We start from the raw sequence: 20,207 nt of genomic DNA on the forward strand, positions 1-20,207 counted from the left end.
GTGCGTTTGTTTGTTTCTTTCTCCAGCCGTTCTCCCTATCCATGGACCGTGGCGCTCCTTGGTAACCGGAAGTTCTGCCGCGCTATAAAGACTGAGTCTCTTTAAAACCCTTATTCCCCCTGCGCGTTTGTTTTTTTCCAGCCGTTCTCCCTAGCCATCGACCGTCGCGCCGCTTGGGAACCGGAAGTTCTGCGGTTCCTGTGAGTTTTCTTGTTTTTCGAGTGGCGTTCTTTATTTACTGTCCTGAGTCTTTTTGAAGGGCGGAATATAAATGCTGTAAATAAATAAATAAATAAATAAATAGCACCCTATTCTCCCTGAGCGTTTCTTTCTTTCTCCGGCCGTCCCCCCTATCTATGTACCGTGGCGCCGCTTGGGAACCGGAAGATTTGCGGCGCTATCAAGACACTTTAGCGCCCTATTCCCCCTGTGCGTTTGTTTTCTTCTCCAGCCGTTCTCCCTATCCAAGTACCGTAGCGCCGCTTTGGAACCGGAAGTTCTGTAGGGCTATAAAGACTGGGTCTCTTAGCACTCTATTATCTTTGTGCGTTTCTTTTTCCAGATGTCCCCCATCCATGAAATGTGGCGCCGCTTGGGAACCGGACGTTCTACGGTGCTATGGAAACGGAGTCTCTTTGGTACCCTATTCCCCCCTGTGCGTTTGTTTGTTTCTTTCTCTCGGTCCATGGACGGCGGCGGCGCTTGGGAACCGGAAGTCCCCCTGAGGCGCCATTGAGGCCGCGCCCCTTTGGCGCGCCCCTCTCGTCTTCCGGTCAAGATGGCGGCGGTTCGCATGCTGGTCCTGCGCTCGGGCCTAGCGGGCCTGCGCCCGTGGGCGGCCTCCTCCGCTCGCTTCATGTCCTCGTCGCCTTCGTTCCAGTTCGTGGAGGTGGAGCGTCGCGGGGCGGAGGGGAGCGTGGCGGTGGTGGCGCTGAACCGCCCGACGGCGCTGAACGCGCTGAGCGAGGCGCTGATGTCGGAGCTGGGCCAGGCGCTGGATGCGGCGGAGCGGGAGGCGTCGGTGGGCGCGCTGGTGCTGACGGGGCGCGGGCGGGCCTTCGCGGCGGGCGCCGACATCAAGGAGATGCGCGGGCGGCGCTTCCCGGACTGCTACCGCGAGGACTTCCTGGCCAACTGGGACCGCCTGGCGCGCGTGCGCAAGCCCGTGGTGGCGGCGGTGAACGGGCTGGCGCTGGGCGGCGGCTGCGAGCTGGCCCTTATGTGCGACGTGGTCTACGCCAGCGAGGAGGCCCAGTTCGGCCAGCCCGAGATCCTTCTGGGCACGCTGCCCGGCTCCGGGGGCACGCAGAGACTCGTCCGCGCCGTCGGCAAGTCCCTGGCCATGGAGATGGTGCTCTCCGCGCGGCGCCTCTCCGCACACGAGGCGCTCCAGGCCGGCCTCGCCAGCCGTGTCTGCCCGCAGGCCGAGCTCCTCGACCAGGCCGTGGCCCTCGCCGAGCGCATCGCCCGCTGCTCCCAGGTGGCCACCACCATGGCCAAGGAGGCCGTCAACGCCGCCTTCGAGGTGGGCCTGGCCGAGGGCTGCCGCCTCGAGAAGCGCCTCTTCCACGCCTCCTTCGCCACCCGCGACCGCCAGGAGGGCATGGACGCCTTCGCCGAGAAGAGGGAGCCCCGCTTCACCCACCAGTGAGCCTCTCAGGGGCCCTGTTCTCCTCTCAGGTGTCACCAGAGGCCTTCAAGGGAACACCGAACCACGGCCTCCTCTCCTCCAGGAACCAGAGGGCCGGCAGCAAGATTTCTAATCACAGACAGTTAATTAGAAGCTGTAATTGTTCCTAATCCATTTCAAAGCAGCGTTTGTTTGGGGGGTACCCGCACCTGAAGGATGGCATCTGTGCAGGTTGGATGCCTCTAAGAAGGGAGCCCTGCATTATCCAGTTGCTTTAAAGCAGGCATGAGCAAACCTTGGGCCCTGAAGGGGAAAAGGCCTCAGGCTGTTAGGAATGGTGGGAGTTGAAGCCCAAAACACCTGCAGGGCCCAAGTTTACCCATGCCTGCTTTAAAAGCACTGCCTCTTCTTTCACTAAGAGACAGAGCCATCTCATGAATACAACGGATGCCGTTCTAATAATTGGTTTTTGGTTAATTGGGAGTTATTACTACTGTACTTCAGGCGCAGGCAAATTTTGGCCCTCCAGGTGTTTTGGACTTCAATTCCCACAATTCCAAACATACTGCCTTCAGTTAGGAATTATGGGAATTGAAGTCCAAAACAACTGGAGGGTCAGATTTGCCCATGTCTGCTGTACTAAATCTCTTAAGAGAGTATTTGGAGAATGCCTCATCAGATGGTGGCTTGCCTCTACCAGCAGTCAACAGATACCAACAAGGGGCAGCTTTCTCACTTGCACATTTTTGATAAATTTGCATTCTGAGGTGCAAAAATAGTCTGTTCATTGGTTGTTGTTTGTGTGCATGTTTGTTTGTATGCATGCATTCATGATGGTAACATAGGATAGGCTAAATAAGCTTTAATTCATTTTATTGAGGCAAATCACACATTTGGAAACAAGGTATTTGGAGACTAAAAATTTGGGCCCACATTTGTATATGTAACTATTTGTTCTTTCAGTCTGATCCATTATGCTTAGCCTCTGGTTTCCTGCAAATTTGCCTAGGAAATAAAAAGAGAGAAGTAAAATTCCATCCCAATGAACCATTTTCAAAATTTGAAAGTATCAGTGAGAACTTGTAAAAACTGTAGATATACTAACTTAAAGAGAAAACAAAATGCTATTCTATGGGGAAACCAAAGAAAACTGGAAAAAATAACTGTAAAATCTAGCAGAAATTAAGAAGTCTGATATTGTGGTGACAATTCCCACATTAATTTAAGACGGTCGTTCACAATATGGAAATGCAAAAAGAGAACATATTCTCATATGGATATTACTGTTATTGGACTTGCACCTGAGCAAACATGCTTTGCTTTGTGTTGGTTTTCTGTCTTTCATAGAAATACAATTTCCATGGGCAAACTGTTAGTACCCAAATTAAACAGCTGTACCAAAATGAATACCAGTAAATTTGCAGGATATTTTCCCAAATGGGACTGATTCAGGAAAGAATGATTAACATGTAAAACAGAACATACCTTTTATTTGCAGGGTCCTTCTTTTTTTATGCCAATCAGTTTTCTAGATGGCCTGAAATAGAGTGGTTTGTATGAATGGTATGAAAATGTATGCTACCTTACAGATCTGTGGCCATACCAAGTTACATGCAGGAATTGCTGGAACTCTATGTTTCAAATATTTCTATGTCCACCTTTTCACTGTATGCTCACTAGAGCAGTTTATAGTGAAATAACTGATTAAGGGATAACCAAACATAAATACACATTCTACATTAATTAATCTATATATATAAAAGAGTGATGGCATCACGGCAATTCACAAAACAACAAAAGTACAGGCCCCCCAACCTCAAAATTTGACAACACAACCCATCATCCACGCCTCAAGGTTGATACAACAAAAAGAAAAGAAAAATAAAGTCCTAATTAGAGGGAGAGCAATAATTTTTTTATGCAATTGCTGCCAGTTTAGAGGGCTAATCTCTGCCCACTTGGTTGCCTAGCAACCAAGGGACAGCCAGGTTTCAGTTAGGGGACAGGCAGATTTAGGCCTCACTTAGACTTCTTCCACAGATTATCTAATTTGCACTGGATTATATGGCAGTGTAGACTCAAGGCCCTTCAACACAGCTATATTACCCATTTATAATCTTATATTATCTGCTTTGCACTGGATTATCTTGACTCCACACTACCATATAATCCACTTCAGTGTGCATTTTATACAGCTGTGAAGAAGGGGCCTCATATAATCCAGTTCTAAGCAGATAATTTAAGATTATCAATATACAGTAGAGTCTCACTTATCCAACGTAAACAGGCCGGCAGGATAAGTGAATATGTTGGATAATAAGAAGGGATTCAGGAAAAGCCAATTAAACATCAAATTAGGTAATCGTTATACAAATTAAGCACCAAAACATCATATTATACAACAAATTTGACAGAAAAAGTAGTTCCATGCGCAGTAATGCTATGTAGTATTTACAGTAGAGTCTCGCTTATCCAACGTTCTGGATTATCCAACGCATTTTTGTAGTCAATGCTTTCAATATATCGTGATATTTTGGTGCTAAATTCATAAATACAGTAATTACTATATAGCATTACTGTGTACTGAACTACTTTTCTGACAAATTTGTTGTCTAACATGATGTTTTGGTGCTTAATTTGTAAAATCATAACTTAATTTGATGTTTAATAGGGTTATCCTTAATTCCTCATTATCCAACATATTCGCTTATCCAACGTTCTGCCGGCCCGTTTATGTTGGATAAGTGAGACTCTACTGTACTGTATTTACAAATTTACCACTAATATATCACAATGAATTTAAAACACTGACTACAAAAACATTGATTATGAAAAGGCAGACTGCGTTGGATAATCCAGAACATTGTATAAGCAAATGTTGGATAAGTGAGATTCTTCTTTAATATGAAATAATTACTGGGATAGAATAATGCAGAACAATATAATCTCTAAAACCAGGACAGTAAATAAACAGGGGAATTCCACACAGGAAACAATCGGGGCCAGCTAACACCTCCCAACAAAGTATTCCCATCATCAAAGTCTGGCAAATTCTGTTTTCTCAGGGCCACAGACAGTAGAAGCACATAAAATATCGCAAACAACACCACTCTGAAAACAAGGGAATTCCAAACAGGAAAGAATCAGGGCCAGCTAACACCTCCCGACAAAGTATTCCCATCATCAAAGTCTGGAAAATCCTCTGTTTTCTCAGGGCCACAGACAGTAGAAGCACATAAAATATCGCAAACAACACCACTCTGAAAACAAGGGAATTCCAGACAGGAAACAATCAGGGCCAGCTAACACCTCCCAACAAAGTATTCCCATCATCAAAGTCTGGAAAATCCTCTGTTTTCTCAGGGCCACAGCCAGTAGAAGCACATAAAATATCGCAAACAACACCACTCTGTAAGCAAGGGAATTCCAGACAGGAAACAATCAGGGCCAGCTAACACCTCCCAACAAAAAATTCACTCAGGGAGGAAACAGCCAGGCTTTAAAGCTGCAAGGCCATTACATCCTAATCATTTTTCCTAATTGCAGCATTCATACTTGCCTCCAACAAACAAAAAAAACCAATCAGAAATATTGTATATTCACAACCTTTAGGAAATAATATCCCCTGATGGCGCAGCGTGTTAAAGCGCTGAGCTGCTGAACTTCTGGACCGAAAGGCCACAGGTTTGAATTGGGGGAGCGGAGAGAGCCCCCACTGTTAGCCCCAGCTTCTGCCAACCCAGAAGTTCAAAAACATGCAAATGTGAGTGCATCAATAGGTACTGCTCCGGTGGGAAGGTAACGCCGCTCCATGTAGTCATCCCACATGACCTTGGAGGAGTCTACGGACAACGCCGGCTCTTCGGCTTAGAAATGGAGATGAGCACCAACCTCCAGAGTCAGACACGACTGGACTTAATGTCAGGGGAAAACCTTTACCCTTGACCTTAACTACCACCAATTCCTCAATACTTTATTTCCCATACCACCATACTTCGCCACAGCAACGTGTGGCCGGGCACAGCTAGTACACAATAAAAGTACTATAGACTTCCACTTATGGCACAGACAGAGGAGAGGGAAGGGATGCTGTGGTTTTTGTTCTCAACCTCTTCAGGCTCTGGCCCACAATGCATATGGTCTCTACCATATGGGAAGGACTCATGTAGTCCGTCAAAAGTTGCTGGACTTCTAAAACTTCTGGGAGTTGTAACCATATTATTTTAATCACTGCTCTAAAGCGGGCTTCATAGATACTTGTCTATATTTATGGCCTAGCCAGAATTTTACAACAAAATAAAAACTTGCATTTGACTAAGAGCTTTTATTTCCTTCCTAGTTGGCTCAAGTTAAGGGAATGTGTCCCAATTGCTGTGTCTTGGTGGATCAAAGACTTAGGTGATGTGGAAGACTTAGTGACTGGAAGCAGCTGACTAAAATGGACCAAGGAAAGGAGTGGATTTCTGTGTTTCAATAATTTTTGGGAAGCCAGTGAAACAACAGCATTTACTGAACAGATAATATAGTGGAGAACTTGGCAGCACCCTGCAGACATTAGAAACACCCCTCCAATTGGCTGTGCTATTTTAGTCAATTCAAAAGTAATAGACACCGAAGTAAGGCTATTACTGACCAATGATATCCATCAAGAGATGTCTTATTTTGCAACCGACTTCAGGCCTGAGGACTGCCTAAGTAAAAATTTCCCTGAGAAATCCATATCCTCTCTCAATGGGTTCTGGTGAACCTATTGAGAGGAATGGCCATGTTCAGCAGCCTGGAGTGGAGAGAGCTAGCCATTGTTTTATTTCCCTCAGTGCCCCAGAGTTTTCTCGTGTTGGGAGTGACTTGAGAAACTTCAAGTCGCTTCTAGTGTGAGAGAATTGGCCGTCTGTAAGGATATTGCCCAGCCCTATCCTCTCTCAATGAGTCCTGGTGAGCTTAGTAAAAGGAATGACCATGTTCAGCAGCCTGGAGTGGAGAGAGCGAGCCAGTGTTTTATTTCCCACAGTGCCCCAGATATTTTTTTTCTCCTGTCAGGAGTGACTTGAGAAACTGCAAGTCGCTTCTGATGTGAGGGAATTGGCTGTCTGCAAGGACATTGCCCAGGAGACGCCCAGATGTTTTTCCATTCTGTGGAAAGCTTCTCTCATGTCCCCGCATAAGAAGCTGGAGCTGACAGGGGAGCTCACCCCACTCCTCAGATTCGAACTGCCAACTTTTCGGTCAGCAGTCTTACCGGCACAAAGGGGGCTCCAGTGCCCCAAAGCGATGTTGCGGGAGGGAGTTGAAATGGCTAGATCAAACTACCTGCATTACCTAAAGTGCCGTTACCTAAAAACTACCTGCATTACCTAAAAGATGCATCTTTTAAGATACTAGGCTCAGAGTAGGCGGTAGTTATAATGTTAGCTTGATCAAAACAATGAGACCCTGACTTGTGCCTAAGGATGCCAAGCGTTTCACTTGCCATGTGTCTGTGCTAGATCAGGAAAAGACCATACTTTATGAGGCCAAGTGGAAGTACCAATTGCCTTTCTCATACAGCAGGTATATAATGAGTTTTAACTTAAGTTTATGTTAAACTTACCAAATTTCTGCACACAAGAAGCATGTGTTGGCATACGTTTTGCCATCAGTGCCGCACAAAGGGTTATATAATCGGGGACAGAGTACTATGTTGCCATTTGGTGGTTCTGTAAACCTACTGCAGTCAACCTATAAATGCATTCCAGACAATGTAAATAAATGCAGTTTAATGGACATTATTTTTGAGCAAGTTTTGTTAACCAGATACATCAAGCTGGGAACCACAAATATTTGCAGAGGATACCTACAAGACTTTTGCTCCTCCTGCTTTCACATCCCCTTCACCGGACTTCAAAAAAGATAAATAAATAGGGCCTAGAATGAACTCTCCCTAAAAGCCAAGATGATGCAACTGAGGCTGCCGTACTTTGGCCATGTCACAAGGACAAAGGACTTACTAGAAAGGTCAGTAATTCTTGGTACAGTGGAGAGCAATAGGAAAAGAGGAAGACCACTTTCTAGAAGATTGGACTCAATCAAATAAGCCAGTGCCCTGAGTCTGCAAGACTCATAGGGTCACCAGAAGTCAAAGTTGAGTTGAAGGCAATTAACAAGAACCATAAATCCATTGGGACCTACTAAATCTTGGGAGTCCTTTCAGAGTGAGAGCACAGAAAAGCATTTTCTTTTTGTCTTACTCTTCCCACTAGATGGCAAATAATTGAAAGGGGACAATAAACACAACACAAACAATTGTTTAGTCTACATCCAGGGCCGGCCCCACCATCGAGGCCACGTGAGGCGGCCGCCTCGGGCGCAGGTCCCCAGGGGGCGCCGTTAGGCTTCCCCCGCCCCAGCGGGGACCATGGGCTCGCTTGCCGGTGAACAGGAAGGCCTGTTTGGCGACGAGTGAGCTCCACATGGCCACTGCCGGCTGGGCAAGGCCAGCCAGGCCAGGGCGCACTGGGCGGGAGGCGGGGCACCGTCAGGGCGGTGCCCCGCCTCCCGCCCAGCGTGCCCTGGCCCCGCCTCTCACGCAGCGTGGGAGGTGGGGTCAGGGCGAGTAGCACGGGAGGCGGGGCCAGGGTTGGCCCCGCCTCCCGCGCTACTCACCCTCGCCCGTCTGGCCTTTTCCAGCTGGCCAGACTGCAGCATAGGTCCCTCCAGGCCGTGAGAGGCGGGGCCAAGCGCGAGCAGTGCGGGAGGCGGGGCCAGGGTGCGGGAGGCGGGGCCCGCCGGCGCCGCGGGAGGCGTGGCCATGTGCCTCCCGCGGCACATGGCCACGCCTCCCGCGGCGCCGGCGGGGGGGGCGCTTTTCCCCACCCCTGCTTAATATTTTAAATTATCTCCGGCCGGCCCTGTCTACATCCTTAGTAATATGGAATAGTTTCTATTTCAAATTAAATAAGAATGATACTTACGCATTCTCCTTTGAAAGCCAAGTTTATTTTGGCGCCAACTCTAGAAAAATAAACCTGGGTTACTTAAGAAACTGGCCAAATGTGTGAGGCATTTAGAAACGAAGTATAAGATGGAGTTCAATGTGACAATACACAATATTGGGTATTTATTTTCAAAGGTAAGTCCCCTAGATGCTCCCAGGTAAATATGCAAAGGATAGCATATTAAAACATACCCCTTGCCTTGCAACATTTTTTTCTTTACAACAGAGATGAGCATGTAGTGGACCTGCTGCATTATTTGACTGTAATTCTTATCATCCCCCATGATTGGCTTGTTTGCTACAGCTGCTGGAACTTGCAATCCAACTTCATGAGTTGTCAGTTCCAATCTACTTGAAATAAAACATCTCAACTGTTATTTAAGAACAATTTTCAGAAGGACATATTCAAACTTCTCTATTATGTTTGTTCTTCCAATTGTTTGACAGTTTTGTAGATGAGACTTTTGTACTGCAATTGTTCTGCCTTAATTGCGGCTCTCCAGGTGGTATTATCTTTAGTTTTTAGTTGTTGTGTTACTCTCTTCTACATTGTTTATTTTGCTAGAAAATTTAATCTGTCTAGATGGATTGCTGCATAATCTTTACTGATTGCTTGGGCAAACCCACAGTCTTCAGTCATCCACCACAAACTTCAATAGCACTTTGTAAGGTCATTCATTAAGGTTGCAGCATTTCATGATCTGGACCCATGTGTCCAGTTTATATGGGCCATCTTGAAGGAGGAGAGAAGAGTTCAAAATTTCTAGTTTTCATGGGTTCAGCTCAAGCAGGAAGAAAACTCACTTTACTACATTCTGGAGAGGTTCATTGATTTGATGAGGATGGGTTCACAAGGCCAGACACAAAAAGTTGAGTTAAAGAAAAGCCTCTTTATTGATGTAATTATATTGTAACAAGCCTGGACAAGGCAAGAGGGGGAATGTACCAGATGTGGGTTCAGCTGAGGCCCAATGTCTACCCTTGACCACCTCCTCTACCTTCCCTTCGGCAAAGCACCTGACCCAGAGGGAAGTCCAATTGTGTGGCTGAAATTTGTAGGGTTCTATATATTTACTTAGTTAATTTTGTCCTGTCCTCAGTTGTAGTGCCAAGTGCCAGAGCTTACCAACTGTACACTCACATTCTGGCTAGATGCAAGTAGGTTAGAAGAAATGTCCTTCTCACTTTAAGTGAGTGAGAAGGAAACATCCCCTCATTTGATATTGATCGTGAAAGAGCCCTTTTAAGTGAGGGAATATCTAAACCACAGAATTAAGGCAGTATGACACAATTTTAACTGCCACGGTTCTATGTTATGAAATTCTGGAAATTGTAGTTTGGTGATGCATCAGCACTCTGGCAGAAAAGGCTAAAGGCCTTCTAAAACAACATATACCTGCCTTCCATAGCATTACGCCATGGCAGTTAAAGTACTGTCAGACTGCATTAATTCTACACATCCCAAGTCTTGATTTCCAGAATATTGTGTGGGAGATAAAGAGAGAAAACTTGATGACATTGCTCAGAGCAACTGTGGCTGGCATTTAATGTATAACCCTTAAGATGCATGTGCTAGTAATCTCAAGGTTGGACTTCTGCAATATGCTATACATTTGACTACCTTTGTAGCAAGTTTGGAAACTCCAAATAGTTCAAAATATGGCAGGTAAATTGATTATGAGAACATCTAGAAGTGAGCATATTTATACCTATTCTAAAGTCACTTGCAACAAGGGCTTGCAACAAGCCTGATCTGGAATCCCTGCCATTTATCATATTCTGTTTTTTAAAGTCTGCAATGCAAAAATGTTTATGTAGATAGATGTGTTGTCCTTGAACAGATATATTCTTTCTGATTTGAACAGTGAACATCCAAACATCCTCAGTTTACTAATTTGATGTTTTTGTGACCAAAATCTACCTGCTGTTAGTCCTAACTGGAGAAGATGTAACAAATCAATGGAGCTTACCTAAATGTTGGCTTGCTGTATTTTATTAATGGATGAATGAGATTATTTTATTCTGTTTTAATATGATAGTTTTTAATTGTTTTACATTGTTATTTTTATATATTTGTTGGTTATTTTTGTGAGTTCACTCCAGGAAAAAAGCAGCATATCAAATAAATTCATGTGTGTGCGTGTGAGTGTGTGTCTATCAGAGCTTCTTCTTCCTGCTGCTGTTCCTGCGGTATATACTTTTGGCAATCAAGCTGCAGAGTAATAGCAATAAAAAAAGATTAGAATACATACAACCACATTTCAGGAAAACTGTTTTTGCCCACAAGACAGAAAAGACCCCAATTCCTTCTTAATTGGTAATATACTATTTTATGATTAAGTGCCTTTACTCAGTCTGCTGGAAGGAATACTCCATCCACATCTTGAGGGCCACATTTTTCTCCTTAACACAAAGCGTAATATGTTTTTTCAGGGGTATATTTAAAACATAGCTTAAAGAACTCCTTGTATCAGCTTAGTTAAAATAGTGTTTCAATAATTGAACAGATACATGACATAATGAAAGATTGTGTTATGGGAAGTATTGTTTGATCTGTTTTTCCTTCAGATTATCCCACAAAGGATCAAACCTGTTAAATAAGAATTGAAATTGCTCTAAACCTCCCCTCCCCCTTAGAAAAGGATTCTTTTACAAGCTTTAAACATGATCTTTGAAAGTGTGTTTTTCAAAATAAAAAAGATCAGAAACACATTTCATAATGTCTGTGTAAAAGGACTGAAAGTGTCCAGCAACATTCATGTCTACTCAGAAGCAAGATCTGTTATGTTCTGTGGGGTTTAATGCTTTATTACTGCCTTATGAAATTCCAGCATTAACAATCCTTTTATGTATGGTTACATCTCTTTCTATGATTCTTTCAGCGCCAACTTTCATGTTTTGTTTTATGAATTTCTGAACCGTGTTACAACCCTATGGCTAAATTCAGTCTATACTTGCCTGTGCAAGCAATTGGACTGCTTCAAAATGACAGTTACAAAAATGTGAATTTACCTTATGTGCTGAAGTCCCTGAACCTGAAAATAAAATTCAGAAAAGCATTACAACACCATTGAGAAGTGTTTGGGATATCTCACAAGTATTTTGGATATTTCACTTGAGAGGCAAACGGTCTTTAGATTTAGTAATCTGGATGGGCTGTATTAAAACAAGATGAATCCCTTATATGTGTCACGTCAGATCTCAAAACAGGAACACCACCACCCAAAATGAATCCAAAATTTGTGTATCATTCTATCAATGATGTAATTTTGGAAGTTCAATAGGATGTTTATTATTTATTTATTTACAGCATTTATATTCCGCCCTTCTCACCCCGAAGGGGACTCAGGGCGGATCACATTACACATATAGGCAAACATTCAATGCCTTTTAACATAGAACAAAGACAGACACACATAGGCTCCGAGCGGGCCTCAAACTCATGACCTCCTGGTCAGAGTGATTCATTGCAGCGATTCATTGCAGCTCCTCTCCAGCCTTCACCACAGCCCGAGCTATTGTTTTTCAGTCCCTCATAAATGTAGTTTCCTCCTGCTTGGCCAGTAGATATATCTGCCATTGATTATCAAACAAAGTAAGGAAACTTACTCCTTTGTCAATGAGTCTTTCGAAGTTTTTTCTCCCATGTTAGAGGACTATCATGGACTTTTACCATTATTGATGGCAAATCAGGAAAAGGAAACAGCTTTTAATTTACAAGCTTCCTTTGACTTGCACCATTATCTTCCTTTATGGCATCACCACCAGAGTGCAATAGCAAAGCAACAATGGTGCTGGAAGTTTCCAGGGTATCTAGCAAAGGTGTTCCTTATAGGACCAGTAGTGGAGATGCATGTCTTTTAATATTTTCATAGGCCACCTTCCTAAGAGCATAAGATTGCTCCATAGACCCAATATATAAAAGATTTACATGTACTTTTAAATTATGGCCCTGTAATGGTAGATCTGAACTGATGGCCAGTATGGTTAGATCTTATAGTAAAGAAGACTCAGTGTTAGACAAATTTTAAACAGCATTCAGCAACCAGAAATTCTTACCAATGTCAACTTCAAACAATTCTTATTTTGGATGTATGATCGGGTATCGTATATACTTGAATATAAGCCGACCCGAATATAAGCCGAAGGAGGAGGCGGGAAAAGCATGCGTGGGGCGAGTGAGGCAGGAAAGGCACGCACCTTTCCCTCCTCCCTCGCCCCATGTGCTCCTTCCTTGGCGGTGGGGGCAGCGGGAAAGGTGCATGCAGGATGAGGGTGGAGGGAAAGGTGGGTGCCTTTCCCTCCTTCTCCCTCATGCCTCACATGTGGAGGAGGGAGTTGCGGTGGCAGTGTTTTCCCTCAGCCTCACTCTCTTTGCCCCTTGTCCTGCACGCACCTTCCTTGACAGTGGCAGGGTTTGTTTGCGGCCTTGCTGACTTCCGGGCTCGGAAGAGGGAAATGCGCACTGGGGGCAACGGAGAAGGAAAGATGAGGGTCCTGGCGGGAAGGCGTGTGAGAAGGGCTCTTTTTTTCAGCACCTCACCTTCTTGTCAGGACCCTCACCCGACTATAAACAGGGGAGTTTTTCAGCCTTAAAAAGGGGCTGAAAAACTCAGCTTATAGTCGAGTATATACGATAATAGGAATGGTTATACCTTTAGAAATAATTATTACAATCAACTAAAGTAAAAGAATAGAAAGTTATCACAATTTTCATTCTTATGTACAGAGAAAATGAAATTTATAATATGTCCCTAATGTGTGGAGCCTTGAAGGTGGCAGAGCAGTGGAAAGAAGTCTTACCCAGAAAGAAGCAACAGCTCACAAGGGAAAAGATCACAGGGATGGTGGTTATCTTCATGGTTAAGGAAGGCAGTCTTCTCTCTGGATTCAGCTGTGGCTTTGTGCTTCTCTGTCTGATAGGTTTTTGACACGCTTGAGAGAACATTTATAGTATTCTATCTACAAATGCCATCTTATTATTTACTGTTATCACAAGGATTTCTGATGATCCACGTTCTTAAACAATTTTATTTGGGGCAGAGGTGAAGCAAGAGGAATGCTAGTTTTCTTCATGTCAGATATTATCTCAGAAAATTGACAAATTGTGTGTGTTTGCATGAAGTGTTTGTGGGTGAGGGGAGACATCCTACCAAAGGAGACATCCTACCAAGGAGTGACTAAAGAGGGAGGAAGTTATTTATTCCCCTATATCCCATGACATGTACCATGGAAAATTGGAGGGGTAGGAGCCAACTGGAACAGTGTGAAGTTGGCAGTGTGAAGTTCCAGGAGCTGAGGAAAATGCATATATTTTTACTTTTCTAATCCTCCCCTTTTGGGCAAGGTTGTGGAGTGAGTGGTGTCTTCTGAACTCCAGGGATTCTTGGATAAAACCTGATTATCTTGATCCATCACAGTCTTGTTTTAGGCCTGGTCATGGAACAGAGATGGCTTTGGTCACCTTGGTGGATGACCTCCACAGAGAGCTAGACAGGGGAAGTGTGTCCTTTTTGGTTCTCTTGGATATCTCAGTGGCTTTCAATACCATCGACCTTCTGGGGCGGCTTTCCAGAATGGGGCTTGGGGGCACTCCGCTCCTTCCTGGATGATCGCACCCAGTTGGTGAAGCTGGTGGACACCTGCTCGGATCCCTGACCATTGACCTGTTGGGCCCCACAAGGTTCCATTGTATCCCCCATGCTGTTCAATATCTACATGAAACTGCTGGGTGAGGTCATCCGGAGTTTTGGAGTTCAATGCCATCTGTATGCAGATGACACACAATTCTACTACTCCTTTCCACTGAAATCCAAGAACCTAATCATCATCATCATCACTTTATTCTTGTATCCCTCCACCATCTCCCAGAAGGGACTCAGGCCAATTTTACAATAAGCACAAGATGCCTAAAAACAGAACATAAAATAAAACACAATTTAAAATACAATTGAATAAAACATATAGGCATATAAAACAACTTAAAACTCAATCAAAACAGCGCTCATTAGTCCTGTTCCCATATTTCCCATATTTGCTAGTTGGGCTGATGTCCTATACCATTTCCAGATACATTTCCTTTATAACTCTTTATACTCGTCCAATTTAATTTTCTGCTTTGAACTGAATTACCTGAGTCCACACTGCCCTATATTCCAGTTCAAAGCAGAAAATGTGGGATTTTATCCAGCTGTGTAGAAGGGGCCTTAGTCTTACTTTCCTCTATAGTTTGTTTTGTGAGTCATCTTTCATTCTACCATTTATTTTGTATACATTTTACTATATATTCATCATCTTTTATCATCATTTTATATAATTCTCCTACTAATCATTTCTCTGTTTTCTGTCCTCTCATAAATATACTTTCCAACTTGCATTTTTGCCTAGACATTCCTCATATTCCGTTTAAATTTGTTATATAGGCCTAAAACTTTTAACAAATGTTTATTTCCCACTTTTTCTAATATCCAACCCTTGGGAATCTGTTGCCCATTTATGTCATACAAATCCTTAATGCAATAATAGTTTTTGTCTTTCATGTCTTTCCACCATGTAGGGTCAAACTCCTTTTCATATAAGCTTTCTAAGGGTATCTACGTTAATATTTCAGGCATCCAAAGTGGTTGACATTTTTTCTATATTTTAGTGCTAATTTTCTAGGACCTCTTGGTTTTTTAATACAAGCCTCTAGTTTTTTTTGTAAATATCCCAAATTTTTACTCTCCATTGTTTACTGCATCTTCTATACTACACATTTTTTCTTCTCTCTCTAGTCTGCTTTCTATCAATGGCTTTAATTGAAATGCTTCGTAATATAATTCCAGGCTTGGTAACCCCACCCTACTTCTTCCTGATGCATATAGTGTACTTTATTTGAGATTCTAGGTTTCACTCAAGTTCCACTCTCTAATAATCCTGTTCCAAGTTTTACGTTGTCTTTGATTGATTTCTAGTGGGATTACCTGGAATAATACATTAATTTTGGGATTAAGAACATTTTAGCTGCTTTTATTTTATTAAAAATATTTAATTTTTTCCCTTCCATATTTTTATGGTTTTATGAACTTTTTTCATGTCTCTTTAAAGTTACTCTTCATATTTTCTGTATTTTTTTGTATTGTCACGCCCAGGTATTTCATTTTTTTTCTTTTCCTATACCTATTCCTGGTATTTTATCTATTTCCATTTTTCTAGTCTATTTACTTTGAAATACATAATTTCTGATTTCTTTATATTAACCCGCAATCCTGTATTTCTTTCATAATCACTTAGTATGGTTTTATTTCTCTTATTCCTACTAGAGGTTTACTTAATAACACCAAAAGGTCATCACTATATGGATTTAATTTAAACTCTAATCCCCGATCATATCTCAATGTAGAAACCTGCCAAGTGCCCATGTCCTGAGATCCTCAGGAGGGGCCCTTCTCTCAGTCCCACCTCTATTGCAAACTTGGTTGGTGGGAATGAGAGGGTTTTTTAGATTTTAAATTATATATACTGCATTGTTTTTAGTGTTAGCAACTTCAGTAAATACGGTAAAGAGGTCAAGGTAATTTTTACAGTTTCCATTTCACAGGTTCCCCTTTGACAGATTGGAAGGTACAGAGGCTACAGATGGAAGAAGGAAGTTTCAAAATGACTTGTTATTTTCATTTATGGAAGTCTCCATTGGCTCTAAAATTCTACAACAGGTGAATCATTTCCACTGAGTCCAAATGATGGTTTACCCTATGATTACCAGAGACAGTCTCCATTCTATTCTCCGTAAATCTCATGGTCTTGTGCACACCAGCATATTGATCCACAAGTTAATGAATGTTAATTTAGTCAATCAAATATTTCTATTAGTGCTGAAAAAAATTAGTAAGCTTTATGGCAGTTTAAAAAAACTTGCATATATGCCCACATTCAAATGGCCGAAGAGGGCTTCCAGAAGCTCAAGTACTCTTTACCTCTCAACTGCTTACCTCTCAACTGTTTCGAAGAAGGAACTATTGGCGATCAAGGCCACTTGACTTGGTGACACTGACTGGAAGGGGCCTGTCACCCGGTGGAGGTGCACATAGGTCATCACAACTTGGAATATTTACAGTCATTGCGAAAGCTGAACTAGCGACAACAGCGCTGGGCTTTGTTATTGCATGTTTTGACTTCCGGGTCCAGTACGTGATTCCAGCACAGACAAAGCAAGTAGATGCTTTGTTGCAAAAACTGGAATACTCCCGATACCAGGAGGAGACCCCCGAGGCTTTTGCTGTAGTGGGTGCTGCCATGGAAAATAAGGTGAGCCATCTAGAGGCCACAGGCACTGCCAAGACCACAGCCACTTTGAGTTCTTCTCTGGCTGATAAAATTCGGACTTGGCAAGAGTCAGATCTGTGGGTTCAGAAACGTTTTGAGTGTGATTAGATTTAATTATATCCGTGCGTAAATACATTAATTTTCCATTAGCCTCCTTGCAAAAACTACACGTTATAGAAAAATAAACACAGATCTTAATTAAGCATAAACATCTCTAAAAGAATTACCTAAAATTTTATCTGATAAAAAAAATACTTGTTGGCTTGTGGCAGGCCCGTAGCCAGGATTTTGTTTCGGGAGGAGCTGGGATTTTGGTTCGGGGGAGGGGGGGGGCTGAGTCTGAGTGGGAGAGGGTCTACCCTAGCAAACCTTTTGTATCGTTATCCCAATACCCCCATGCCTATGGGATATATTGAGCATGGTGATTAGATCATGATATGAATAAACATAACAGTTTAAATAATAAATATAAGGCCTTCTTGCGGACCACCCTGAGAACTTTTTGGGGGGGGGGTTGAAGCCCCTCAACCCCCCCCCCCCCAGCTACATGCCTGGCTTGTGGTTAATTAGATTCTATTGGTATCAGTGCGTAAATGCATTAATTATTTGATTAGCCTCTTCACAAAATGATAGAGAAAAAATAAACACGAATATGAATTCAGCGCAAAAAACCTCTATAAGAATGACCTAAAATTATATCTGATGAAAAATACTTTGTTGGTTTGTGTTACACAAATATGATGCGAAATGTGCAGACTTTGCAGTAGGCCACTGTAATGTACCATTCGTCATATTTTTTAAAATTGATACAATGGGAAAAAATAAATACATATTTAAAGTCGGCATAAAATGGATTTGAACTGTGCTTGTGTAATTTCTGATGATTACAAAGAGTTTGATTTTGTTGGCTTGTGTAACTGACTTCTGGTTAATTGGGAGTTATAGCCGTACTTCAGGCACAGGCAAATTTCGCCCTCCAGGTATTTTGGACTTCAACTCCCACAATTCCTAACAGACTGCTCTCTGTTAGGAATTTAGGGAGTTGAAGTCCAAAACACCTGGAGGGCCGAAGTTTGTCCATGCTTGCTGTACTTAATTTCCTCTACAACAGTGTTTAGAGAATGCCTCATCAGATGATGTCTTGCCCTGCACCTTCTCTGTGTGTTGGTTTGACCCTCATAATCAGCACTGACAGCCATGCAAGATGTAGGGAGTGTTTTTGTTTTGCCCACGCATACATATCTGCTCAGGTTCTAATGGATATTCATCTACTTCTGATGTTAAGGAAGAGGTGCCGATGCTGTCTCTTGTTGAGGGTGTTAACTATATGCTTTGACAGGCTTGTGGCTATGCTTGTGTCTGTTCTAGAGTCACACATAGATTGATTGTCACTGGGAACATCCTTCTAGTTTAGGGTGAATCAAGCTAGCTGCCTTTACTGATGTTCCCAAAAAAAAAAAAAAAAGAGTGAAAGCAAAACAAGGCTTGTGTCAGTTGAGAGATTTAAAGTCTGTAATGTCGAGCTTGTAGCCAAAAATGCATTGGGCAGTAGGTTTAGCCTTAAAGGTATGTTGGTGGGAGCTTCTCAGTGCAAAAGGAAATGTGAATTAATTATGATTGTGAGTAAAATTCTTTAATAAAATTACACCATTATGAACAGAGTTGTGTGCTCCTTGCTGCTTTTTCTTTAGTGATGAAAATGTTATACAGCCAAGTCAGAAAGAAAGGTCAGTAGGCAATTGTTCAGTCCTTCAGAAGTTGTTGAACTGCAATTCCCAGAATTCTCCACAGCTAAACATGTTAGGAAAGGTTCCTGGGATTTGTAGACACATAATTCTCACTTTTTCTTGCTTTGCTGTCACAGTTACCAAATTGGTTACCTGGTGTAAGGTTTATGCGGAATTGGGGCTCAAACAAAAAAGAAGAAATTGAAATGATTTTTGCCTATTGTTTGCCAGGAGCCACAACTGAGTTGCAGCAACTTGATCTAGAGATTAGGAGCCCCTGGTAGCACAATGGGTTAAACTCTTGTGCTGGCAGGACTGCTGACCTGAAGGTTGGGTTGCTGATCTGAAGGTTGCCGGTTCAAAATTGGGTGGAGTGTGGATGAGCTCCGTCTGTCAGCTCCAGCTCCCCATGCGGGGACATGAGAGAAGCCTCCCACAAGGATGATAAAACACCAAAAACATCCGGGTGTCCCCTGGGCAACGTCCTTGCAAACAATCAATTCTCTCACACCAGAAGCGACCCCCCAAAAAATTAGTTCTTTGATAATTTTGGTTTATAATTTTTGTCATACATGTTTCTCAACACACCCTTTGGAGCCCCCGCTGGTGTAGTGGATTAAAGCCTTGTAACTTGAAGGTTGGGTTGCTGACCTGAAGGCTGCCAGGTTCAAATCTCACCTGGGGAGAGCGCGGATGAGCTCCCTCTATCAGCTCCAGCTCCATGTGAGCACATGAGAGAAGCCTCCCACAAGGATGGTAAAATATCAAAACATCCAGGCATCCCCTGGGCAACGTCCTGGCAGACGGCCAATTCTCTCATACCAGAAGCGACTTGCAGTTTCTTAAGTCGCTCCTGACACGAAAAAAACACCCTTTTCCTCAATATCTAAGCAGTTGTGTCTGATGTGGAGGAGAGTTATGCTTCGGTGGTTATTAGACTGAGAGTATTTTCCTCTGCCCCCTCGATGGATTGTCACCTTGTCGTGGTTAGGGGGCTTGCGTGTTCCAATGAACCTGTGGGCACAACCACTGGAGTCATGCACTCTCAGGAGTGGCCACAGGGGAGGATCCAGACCAATCCGAAGACCCAAAGACCTCAACGGCGGAGCAGGCAGAGGATAACATGGTACATGTTACAATGGATGTGAAAACGGAAGAAGGCTGCAACAGACTGAGAAACCACTTTCATTGTGTAATCACACCACTGCTGGGACCTCACTCTGTGAAGACTGTATGTTGACTGGCCGTGCACCGACCTCCACACATTTAAAAAAATCATGCATAGGCATCTTCCAAGAAAAATAAAAACAAACCTACAGAAGTCCCATGGTGATCAGCGAGTGGCGATGGGGACAGGACTGTGAAATCTGGAAGCCCCTAGTCACAGACTGGCACATGGGCGGTGGATACAGACTCAGTCGCTCTACCTCAAGGTCCGAGGCAGTTGAGTAGTCCGGCAGCTGTATCCATGACTGAGCAGCCCTTTTTAGGATCCGCTCTGCTCACCCCACATGGGGAAGGGGCTAGAAAAGGTGCCCAAAACATAGTCTGCCTCTTACCCTGACTGGACTGC

General features: G+C 43.3%; 1 protein-coding gene across 1 annotated transcript; it reads left to right on the plus strand.

Annotated features, from left to right (window-relative positions):
* The first annotated feature begins 47 nt into the window (after window positions 1-47).
* echs1 (enoyl-CoA hydratase, short chain 1) lies at window positions 48-18,566 on the plus strand. Its single transcript, XM_062970461.1, has 2 exons — window positions 48-200; window positions 563-18,566. Exon 2 carries the CDS (start codon window positions 779-781, stop codon window positions 1,649-1,651), a length of 873 nt encoding a protein of 290 aa, XP_062826531.1. The 5' UTR covers window positions 48-200; window positions 563-778; the 3' UTR covers window positions 1,652-18,566.
* Window positions 18,567-20,207: the final 1,641 nt, after the last annotated feature.

Source organism: Anolis carolinensis, chromosome 2 (genome assembly GCF_035594765.1).
Source record: "Anolis carolinensis isolate JA03-04 chromosome 2, rAnoCar3.1.pri, whole genome shotgun sequence".
NCBI lineage: Eukaryota > Metazoa > Chordata > Lepidosauria > Squamata > Dactyloidae > Anolis > Anolis carolinensis.